The sequence below is a fragment of the Lasiodiplodia theobromae genome, assembly GCF_012971845.1.
Source record: "Lasiodiplodia theobromae strain AM2As chromosome Unknown scaffold_48, whole genome shotgun sequence".
Taxonomy (NCBI): domain Eukaryota; kingdom Fungi; phylum Ascomycota; class Dothideomycetes; order Botryosphaeriales; family Botryosphaeriaceae; genus Lasiodiplodia; species Lasiodiplodia theobromae.
In genome coordinates this window covers 296040-306877 of record NW_023336528.1, presented here as the reverse complement: position 1 = coordinate 306877, position 10838 = coordinate 296040, and the positions used below count along the sequence as shown (strand labels likewise).

Genomic DNA, 10838 nt, shown 5'->3' with positions numbered 1-10838 from the left:
GGGGGGAGGGGGGGGGGGGGGGGGTTGAAATTAAAACGTGATGAGGCTCTTCTCAGAGGTTGGCATGAAACTTCCTATCATTAAGGCAGAGCGGCGTGGAAATCATGCTTCTAGCCCTTAATATAACCCTGGTGAGGCTGAGGCTGAAATAGAAGTGGTGCTACCTGACAGTGAAACCTATTTCATCACCGAGCGAAAGCCGTTCCCAATTCAGAAGCTCTGTTTCCTCACTAGGTGATGACATGCCTACTGTGAAACTCTTAGAGATTTGTCCAACACACCTAATTGCTATGTTGCACGCGAATTGGTATTTCCGTATTGCTTCCACGTCATATTATCGTGGGGGCCAAACTGGTAGTTCTCCCCGCATCAGCCTGCAGTAACACAGGTCAGTTTCAGCAAGGCTCAGAAATGGATCATATCGCCCCTGCATCATGCAATATTCATGCTGGCTGGTCTGTTTTGCACTCATGTACTACCCTCCGATGTCATTTGCTCATAGCGCAATATGAAAGACTCGCAAGGCTGACCCGAGCCCTAAATATGTAACCAGCGTTTCGGGAAGGTGACCGCGAACAATCAGTGCTACCAGCGACAAGCTGGTATTACAAGCGTAACAGTGGACTCACCGCAGCCTGAACTGTGTGATAAGAAGCCTTGCGGCATCGGTGACACGGGAAGAGGCTGAGAAAGCTCTCCGGTCATGCCTCTGAGCATGCACGCTTCTGTCCTACAGTGCTGCGCCTGCACAGGATCCTGGATAGGAAGCTTTATTGCAGTTCGGGCTGTCTCCATCATTATTTGCTCCATTGAAAAATAATCAGGCGGCGTTGATAAGAAATGTTGCTGCCTGTTTCTCCGGAAGTATTTCCTAATCTGGCAATGCGACCGCAAAACTACCCCGCCACCGTGTAACCTTGGTCCAAGATTTCAAGCTTTCCCTTACGCATTCTCTTGGTGATACATGACTATTGATACCGGCCACTCATTCGCTCATCATGGAGCATCTTTTCATGACCCTTGATGCCGTGACTATGGCGTCAAAGATCGCAGACGCCTGTAACTCACAGATGCTTCATGAAGACGATGTAACCACCAAAGCATCACTGGTGCCACCAGTAAAGCCGCTCACACGATGGAGACAGTTTGATCATGATGGAACTGATGGAAAAGGGTATCCGGTCTCGGAGGATTTTTCAGACTACCCAAAGGTTCGCGGCTGGACGATTGAGCAAGTCTGGAATGAGGGAGAGCTAAGGAAGGCCCATCCACGCTTTGAAGATGACAAAATAAGCGGCGAGGAGGTAACCGAGCAAGTGGTTGCCATGCTCCAAAGTTGGCTGTATTTTGGATTCCTGGAAGCATTCACCGGAAAACGCATCCACACGTCGTATTTCACAACCTTTGACGAAGAGGGCCTGCCAGTCCTTCACTCAGGCTACCTCGGTTTCGCCTTCTTCGCATGGAAGCTTTCCCTGGAAGGAAGTTTGGAAGAGCTGCTGGATGCCACCTGGGAAATCCAGCTTTCTGTGGCTTCGATCGTCCAACTGCTGTACTTGTGGACCGACCCTGGAACTACTCATGCTGTTCGAATTGAGAAGGATTTCCCCGGATTTGCCGAGGCGGTCATAGATATCCTTCCTTCGGTTGTCAGGCTTTTTGATGCGATTTCTCTGGTGAGGAATGATGTTGCGTCCGACAGCGGGCGGCGTATCGTGGTCCTCCGCGGCCCAAGGCACACCACTGCCCAGCGGGATCAAAGACTCTTGAACAGAGGATGGTGCCCGTTTCTACTCCGGTTCTGCAAGGACAGCCTCCATGACTCCGTCCTTGATTGGCTCGACGGAACGCAAAGACAGTCTGTCACTGCAGGGCACGAGAAATGCTCTGAGATGGAGTGCGCAAGAAACAACATCGACCCGACTACATACAGAACGCTCCATGTACATGAAGGATGCTCATGCGCCTCAGTCCAGCCCGATGTGGGACAGGTACTGTCTATCATTGACCAAGGCCAGATTCCAGTCATACTCCCTGGCGGAAACCTTGATGTTCAAGCGCATGACTCAAGTACTGATGGAAATTACATTGCAATATCACACGTATGGGTTGATGGGCTGGGAGGTGTGACGGAAAAGGGGTTACCAAAGTGTCAAGTCGAGAAGCTCGCTCATCTCGTTCAGGACGCTTCAGGTCCTGGTCCAACTCCTTTTTGGATTGACTCTTTGTGTATCCCACAAGCCGTTGAACAAAGGAAAAAATCCATCGCCCTTCTCAGAGACGTGTATCAGAGAGCCTCAAGCGTCCTTGTCATCGATAAAACCATCAGCGCTTGTTCTTCGGGAGACGATACACCAATCGAAGACCTCCTTTGGGCTATTACATCCTCTTCATGGGCACAACGACTTTGGACATACCAGGAAAGCTACCTCGCGCGACGGCTGCACTTGAGTACCGCTCATGGAAAACTCGTCACCTGGGACTTGGACTTCCCCTACTCCCAGGTCCTATCGACGCTGCGAGTCCTTTACACATCCTTTGAACAACATCTAAGAAGCCTCCGCCCTCCAGACACTCAACACGGCACGGAGCGTAAAACCAACATCGGCCAGGTAGCCAGCGCCCTGAACTGGCGATCGACGAGCAGGAAAGCCGACGAGACCCTCGCCGTCGCTGCTCTCTTGCTCGTTGACACGCGAAAGCTCGTCGATACACCAGCAGACGCACCCGCCGAACGCATGAAGCAGCTCTACCTCGCTGTGGATATGCCTCACGACATCATCTTCTTCGACGGGCCGAACATGGTAGACCCGCCTTTCCGCTGGGCTCCGGAAACGCTCATGGCACGGTCGGCGACGATGCTGGATGTTGCGAACGAAGCTCACACTTCCAGATGCACGCCCGATGGGCTGCATGGCGAGTATCTCGCGCTGATGATTGCGGAGCCGCTGGTGGGAGCCAGAGGCAAGACGCTGTTTGTTCAGGATCCGGAGGAGCATCCCTTCCCATATGGGATTTTCTGGAGCCCCGAGTTTGCGCAAAACCCGACTGAGGTTGACTTCGATGCTGCTATTATTCGCCAGGTTGATGACGAGACGTATCTGAGGCCGGACATCGGTACCGTCGTTGAGGGGGTTGCTGTGCGGACGGGATCGCGGTCTTCGGCGGGGCTTGTCTGCGATTGGGCCGGACGCGTGACGCTGCTGAAGTACGGCCCTGATGATGTCGCGGTGCCAAAGGACAATGCGCTTGGGGACTTCAAGGGAGCTAGGTGGGAGATGTTGTCTTTAGTGATACGATAATGTGACAATGTCAGAAGCATGGATTATCGGATTGATTAATGGATGTCTCCAACAAACTTTCAGGCTCAGGGCACACGTGATTACATCCATTGACCCTGACCTAAATCATGAAATTGATCACGATTCGTATGAGATCAATAACACTTATTGAGGCTACGCCAGCGCAGCGGTAGGCCTGCGCCGGTGCAGCTCCAGGAGCGGATGAAATCATAGCCATCGTGCCGCCCGCGCCTGCCTCAAACTGAACTGCTGGCACTCTTCTGCACACCCCACGCCGTACGCGTTGCTCTCTTCTAGCCGTGCGCGAGCCCAGCACTTCTGGCGCAAGCCCAGCTGATTCATTTTGTGGCCTGTCTTATTCAGCATATCTATAGTATGGAGCGAATATTCTTCATCTCAATCCCAAAATGTCAGACTAGGCGAACTCTTTCTCTTCGAAACTCCGGAGGAAATGAGACCGTGTCAACAGAAGAGCCTTCCTTTAAGAAAACGGTATGAAGCCCAATACGCCTGAACCGAGTCGGCTCCGGGTCTTTCGGCTCCACAGGCTCTATCACCAGAAAGATGATCTTATCGCGCGGCTTGGACTGGTCGTTCGGCATCGAAACTCCATCTTCCTCACTACAATCATGCTCGTCCTCTTCAAAATCATCACCCGATTCCTCATCCTGACTATAATCATCCTCTGACTCTTCCTCATCCTCACTATAATCATCCTCAGACTCTTCCTCGTCCATATCCAAATAATCGCCACTACCCTTATTACGACTTTCTTCCTCATCAGGGTTAGAATGCTCTCCTGGTTGATTTTTGACATTCGATGCCTGAGGTATGGCCGTCTTGTCGATCGCCGAAGGATCGCGTATGGCGACTTCATCCACTCCGAGGTATTCTTCACAATAATACTCCCCACGCTCGGCCTTTATCCTGGGGTACAGGAAGTCGCACATTGCCTGTTGCTCTACCTCACTGAATCGGCTGCTATAGTCAACGTACCCCAATAATGGCAAACACCAAGTGTCGCGGTTAGGATAGAAGTTTTCCTGGTCAAGCATCAGACTTTGCATGCCGTCGTCCCATACAGTCTCGTAGAGAAACTCTACATGGAGCGGTGGTTCAAGCAACATAGTTATGAAAGTCTCAGCTTTGATAGGCCCTTGGGGAAGACTCACAGGCAGCACATAGCAATCAAGCTCCAAAACTCCTCCGAGTAGCTGTCCGAACTCGTCGTCTGCCACTGGGGACGTTTTTGCATCTGTGATCGTTGCAAACGGCCTGATAGCTCGACCAGTCTTGCGGACGGACGAGGAACCCATCATTTCAACGGGTGAATCGATCGAAGCCCATGACCAGGATGGAGCGCGGTACTCTGACGGCCGAATAGTACTAGGCTCGAAAGTGGCCCAGCAAAGGTCTGTGATTAAGCGGCTCTTCCACAGACCAGCAAGATATTGATCAGGGTGGTGATTGCGAAGCTTTTTTGCAAGTCCTGAGATGGCGACCAGCTTATCTTTTCCGGGGTGAGTTAGCTCACAATTGGTGTACTGGTCGACAATCTCCCACCAAATCGTCTCGAGACTACTGTCCCCATTGGCTTCTCTTCCAGCGAGAGTAAGCTTGGTAGTACCACGTGACGAGCCATCTTGGGCCATCTCAGATCTGGTGCAATGTTCGCATTCCCAAAAAATCCCGTAGTGAGTGAAGTGTAGAATGCGAGGCGAGAGTGCACGCTCTTGGATGGTCCAGCCTCTGCTGTGTATGCAGGTATCCCGTACCTGATTGGCAGTCTCGTAGTGATCCCGTTTGGATATGCGAAAGCCGTTGACGGGCATAGGAGTCCTGTCCGGCCACAGATCGGTGAGGATATCTAAACCAAATGATTGCCTCTCTTTGTAACAGCCCTCTAATGCGCTGGATGACTCGCTTGCAGAGAGTGTTAGAGCAGCATTTTGGTAGACTTCGCCCATTCTGGATGATTCGAATTTCCAGTCGTCGTCGCTGTCCTGGACGATACACAGACTATCAATCCATATGTGATGGAACCCTAGTTTAGATGCAATGTCAAATGCCTCCAGGAATTTGCGTGGTAGCTCTTCCATCGGGAAGATCTTCATTGAGGCGTTGTAGTTCTTCTTGGTTAGGTTGAAGAACTTGGCCTTCCCCCAACAATGACTGAGAGCCACATAAGCTGTGTTGGAGGGTAAAAGATTCCCCCGAACCAGGCGCGCTTTCATCACGTTCCGGGTTTGATCGTAGTGGATCTCCACTAGGCGAGTGGGTAGAGTCATCGTGGAACCGGCGTGGGGACTGCACTTTCGATGGTTGCCCTGGCAGTCCTGATACCATTGTTTTGCGAGTTCCATTGTTCCCTGGGAAGATGTTGAAGATCCGAGATCCGACGTAGAGTAAAACGTATCTATGAGACCCATGAGCCAATGTAAAATTATAGGAAAATGGTGGGAAAACTGACGGATGCTATTTGGAAAGACATGGAAACTTATGTCTTGAGAACCCTCAAACGGTGAAAAGATGGGTTCTCCATCGGGAGATACGAATCGCGTCCAAATCTCTTGTACTTTTGCTCTGACAATGCGAAATTCGACTCGTTTGATCTGCTTGAGGTGATCCATCACTATGTTCGAGGATTCTCCCTTGCTTTTCCGTTCATGGGTATAGTTGCTCACTAGGAACACAAGTCGGGCTAGGATTTGACGACAGAGCTCGCATTTCGCCCCACAATCTAGCAAGCCGCCCGACTTGAACACTATATGGTGTTCGTGCCATTGTTCCTGATGCCTAGTTGTATTGGGGTCTTGGTACTCATGTGGTGGAGCGAGGTGTCTGAAAATGCGTTTGCAGTATCTACACAAGGTTTGATAGGCATCACGGTGTGTGAATAGCCTTTATTACGGCATTAGTCCGGAACAAGTAGCATTTTCGCCGCGGACTCTTACCTATCGCTAGGAGCTAAAGAAGCCTCCATGGATACACATTACTCTTGGGATAGATTTGGTGAGAGAAGGTTGAAGTGCGCGTAAAAGAGGAGCCTTTGAAAGCACGGCCAGGGCCGCAAAGAGCTAAAAGAAAAATTGAAAAGCGCAAACTTGTCCGATACTTCAACGTGTAGCCTCGATGTGACAGCGCTCTTTTACTTCAAAAACCTCTCGTTGGAGAATGTGCGCAATTGCCACGTTGGAGACGGCTGTCTGATGCTGGCCAGCAAGGGCAGATGGAGAGTGCTGCGCTGGCAGTGCTGGAGATTGAGTCAATGACACCACATTTCACCGCCCGGCGGGGCAGATGACAGCTATCTGTGGCAGTGTTGCGAGTGGCGGTGTTCGCGACCGCATCAGTGGGGCCTTCCACGCAGCAGCGCTCCTCGCTCTCGGATACGACCCTCCATTCGTCGAGCTCTGCATCTTCATCCGTCTCTGGCAGCGAACGCCCCCCGTCCGTGCGCCCTCATTGCCTTGACCCCACATTAAACACACGCTCGGCTATCTTTTCCTGCTGTCTGTCTACTTTCGCTACGTGCTGGTGGCCTTAAACCTGGTTCTCTTCCGCCATTCTCGCTGCTGCGCCACTTCTTTATCCTCCCCTCAGCTCGGCCGGTCGAAGCCGCAGCCATCTGCCGCGGGTCGGATGTTACGCTAGACGGCAAGGTGTTTGTCGGCGAGGCCGGGCAGTGTCTCACAGTAAGAGCATCCAGTATTCAGCTAAGCAGACCGCTGTGTCGATTCTGCGTGACCCTGTGATACCCCAGGTTTATAGTCCTGTCTCTTTTTCGCTTCATCTCACGGACAGCCTGAGGCGTCGTGCATGGAAGTCCTCGGAGGAAGCCGACCGTTGAGGTCATGGCTGAAGATCCCCGGATGTCTGTGACGTGCTGTCAATGCACTGGCGGCGGGACTAGCCGAAGCCATATCTGACAGTGGCACGACAGACGGGGCTCGGGCTGGGCCCAACAGCGAGATGAGGATGCCTCCACAGGCAACAGCCACCCTCCCTCGCGCTGTCATGCAGATGTTTCAGACAAATTTCCATGTCGGTGATGATCCGATGGGTATGACAAGGTCCTGCAGGTGGCGAATATCGTTCCGGTCAGTAGCTCCAGATCTCAGCCACGGTTGAATGACACCATTAGCCAGCACAATGAAACGATTGGTTTATCCTGTTTCCTAGCAGGACAGCTTTGACCATGCATTGCGCATCTTCGTGGCGGTACTGTTTGTCACCTAGGCAGCAATATGGTAGGCAGCAAGGTGGAGCATAGCAGTCCCGCTTTATGGCGGTGAAGTCAGGTAGCCTTGGTAGGAAAAAGTCGTTTGCTAGTATAAATGCCAATGGATACGCTTGATAATACAAAGTATACCAACTTCTTTTCAGCCACCATGACACTAGACGAAAATGATGCTACCCGGTTTCAAGCCGAGACGGATGAATCATCACAGGCCTCTGACGATCTATCCTCCAGTGAGAGCGACAGCGATCAAAAGCCAGAGAAATCTGCGGACAAAACTCACAAAGAGAAAATGGAGGAATGGGCCTCACGAGTAGAGGCCGACACATTTGAGAAGTGGATGCTTCAAAACGTAGTCAATACAGGTGATTATCAAGCCCATGTCACCTCTAACAATAGCTAATAACATTCCTCAAGACTCAATCCCCCCTGACTATAAGGAGATCTTTATCAACCCATCGATCATCCGGAAGTTGGAACACACCATCGCTCTCTCGTTGCAGAGGCCCAAAGCTTTCGGTCACGGCATTCTCAAAGGCAATAGAATCACTGGAGCTGTCCTTTACGGGCCTCCAGGTAGCGGAAAAACCATGCTGTGCCGGAGCCTAGCTAAACAGTCAGGTCTCAACATGCTGGCCATAACTCCAGCTGAGATCTGGCATTGTTACGTGGGCCAGACAGAGAAGGCAGTGAAGGCCATCTTTTCGGTAGCACGCAAAATCAGCCCGTGCATCATTTTTATTGATGAGGCTGACGCCCTTTTCCCCTCACGTAGAAGCGACGACCAGCGTCATACACGCAACATGTTCAACCTCTTTCTTACGGAGTGGGACGGGCTGATGACCGACCTTACCTCGCCGTTCGTGCTGCTGGCCACGAACCGCCCGTGTGACCTCGACCCAGCCGCGCTGCGCCGCGCCCCAGTTCAAATCCATCTCGAAATGCCTGGGGCCAAAGAGCGTGCCGGAATCTTGGGCGTGCTTCTTAAGGACGAGACACTTGGGTCCGACATCACTATCTCCAAGCTGGTTGAGCTGACACCGCACTACACTGGGTCCGACCTTAAGAATCTCTGCGTTGCGGCTGCTATCGAGAGCGTGCAAGAGCAGCGGAAGGACACTTGGTCACGCATTCTAATGGAGCGGCATTTCCTATCAGCTTTGGGAACCGTAGGAGCCACGAAGATGAACAAGGCTGTGAAGAGCCAGGCTCGGAGGTTCAAGGCGGACTCTAAGTAGAGTTTTGTCAACTTTGAGATGGTCGTTACGGACTTCAAAATACCATGCCACTTGTCATCTGATCAGCATACCACCAACAGCTGATCAGGGAACAGCCTTCTGTATATATGACTTCTCCTTCCAGCTGCTTCAGATAGCCAGCATTCTCTCAATCCATCACTGTTCACCCCAAAATCCAACAGCACCCCGTCAATGAACACGGCCGAAGAGGCCGGGGCAGCTGCAACAACGACCTGGTTGCGCTTAAGGGGAGATTCCGGGTGTTGTGGGCCTGCGCCGATCTCCTGAGTACATAATACGAGCAGGCCGCCGAAACCTCACCAAGGCCTTGAGGAGTGCCTGGAGAGCCATGGTGCCTTACCATGCTCACTCCAGAAAGCGAAGCAGAGTGCCAAAAAGGCCAACCGAGAGGGTCTTTCACTTCCTCTCGGGAGCATCGTCGCCACCAATTATCTGTCTCTCTCTCACTAAGCTCCCCAAAGCTCGGTCGAATTCAAAATAAGATGACATTAAATATTCGTCAAGAGACTGGCTACTACTGTCTTTTCGCTAACTTCTACGTCAGAATGCCTTTATTTCCCATCTCCTGAATCTTCAAACCAGGTCGTTGCCGCGGGGGTTCTGCACGCCGGCATTCAGCCACACGCACCACGCGCCGCCCTCGTTCTTGCTGCTGCTGGGGCACGCGATGGTCTCGCCGTCGATGTTCCAGATCGGACTGCTCGTGCCGGCGCCTATGTATGAAGCCGAACTCGACCGTCACGATGCGGTTGCGGTTGAGCTTGTCGGCCTGTTCCTTGTTCTTGGTGTACTGCAGTACGCCCTGCCCCCATGCCCGACACGTCCGATCACAGCTACTGCTGCTGCGTCGACGCGTCCGTCGTGTTATTGTACAGGAACAACCCGTTGCGCAGTATGAAGGCGGCGTGGTCCTGCTTCTTGCCGTCCGAGCAATGCGCGTCGGCGTTGGGCTTGCCGATCTCGAGCCTGGACGACGAGGCTGACAGCTGCTGGTTGTGGAAGGGCTGGCCGCTGGCAATGGCGACGAGGCTGAAGGGCGCGGGCGGCGGGTGTGGCCAGCCCAGCGCCAACGAGGAGCGCGGTCGAGAGGAGGTTGGTAGAGAGCGTGGTGGGAGTAGTGATTTTGAAAGTGGGGGCTATTTCAGGTGCGTGGAGAGCTGGTGGCTCAAGGGCTGAAACGGAGCCTCACGACGGCAGTCATGTAAAGGCCCGTGACTACGGAGCAGGAGTGCGAGGGTATGACCTTTCCTAGGGTATTACAGAAGTGGGGTTTTATTTTTTGGGTGGAGCACAAGGCGGTGACATCTGTCTGGGATGCAGTCAGCGCAATCACTTCTGCTTTCTGTCATTTATTTATTTATTTTCAGCCATGAAGGTGGCATGCCGAGGGGAGTGAGCGAATCACCATTCGGGTATCAAGTTTCTCATGCGCTTATAAATCCGATAGGCCATGGTCGTTATTTTGTCTCGGCCATTCGCTTCGACATTGTCCAAGTATGACGATCGAAAGTCGTACAGAGCGGGGTAAGACAATAAATGCGGTCGCCCCGCACTGCGGCAATTTTCCCATTTGGTCGAAGATTGCATATTCTCATCGTGGCGCAAACTGCTTCAATTCGCATGCGGTCCCTGTGAGGCTCTCAGGGAGGTGTAAGCCGCATACAATCATTCACGGCGATTCGTAGACTCTACATGCATTTCTTCATTTTCTGTCACTTTGCATGTTGTTTGACTACCATGTACTTCCAGATGCTTATGGGCTTGTAGTATATGGGTTGTGTTTCAGGGTACGCGATGGGGATCGCGATCCATGATCAGCAAAGGCAGAGTAATCAGAAGATTGCAATCCCTTGCGCAATATTGCGAAGTCCAGCTCAGTCGCAGCATCAGGACAATCATGGCTGGCTTGGGGTATATAAGATGATGGGTTTAATACGAGAACGTATGATGAGTCCTCACTTCAGATTCAGTCATTTCTTCGGGCTTCTCATGAGCGTATTCGCTGAACGCCAAACGCGAGATCTACCATCGCCCATT

At 52.1% G+C, this 10838-nt stretch overlaps 3 protein-coding genes across 3 annotated transcripts; 2 read left to right on the top strand and 1 right to left on the bottom strand.

Annotated features, from left to right (window-relative positions):
• Window positions 1–998: 998 nt before the first annotated feature.
• On the top strand, window positions 999–3302 carry LTHEOB_11440 (Het domain protein; the record flags this gene model as incomplete). Its single annotated transcript, XM_035508197.1, has 3 exons — window positions 999–1059; window positions 1120–1676; window positions 2421–3302. 3 exons carry the CDS (start codon window positions 999–1001, stop codon window positions 3300–3302), a joined length of 1500 nt encoding a protein of 499 aa, XP_035366517.1.
• Window positions 3303–3712: 410 nt separating this feature from the next.
• On the bottom strand, window positions 3713–5590 carry LTHEOB_11439 (Heterokaryon incompatibility protein; the record flags this gene model as incomplete). The annotated part of the gene is made up of 1 exon (XM_035508195.1): window positions 3713–5590. The coding sequence occupies one exon, from the start codon at window positions 5588–5590 to the stop codon at window positions 3713–3715; it is 1878 nt and encodes a 625-aa protein (XP_035366516.1).
• A 2103-nt stretch (window positions 5591–7693) lies between these two features.
• On the top strand, window positions 7694–8780 carry LTHEOB_11438 (ATPase family aaa domain-containing protein 1-a; the record flags this gene model as incomplete). Its single annotated transcript, XM_035508194.1, has 2 exons — window positions 7694–7907; window positions 7960–8780. 2 exons carry the CDS (start codon window positions 7694–7696, stop codon window positions 8778–8780), a joined length of 1035 nt encoding a protein of 344 aa, XP_035366515.1.
• Window positions 8781–10838: the final 2058 nt, after the last annotated feature.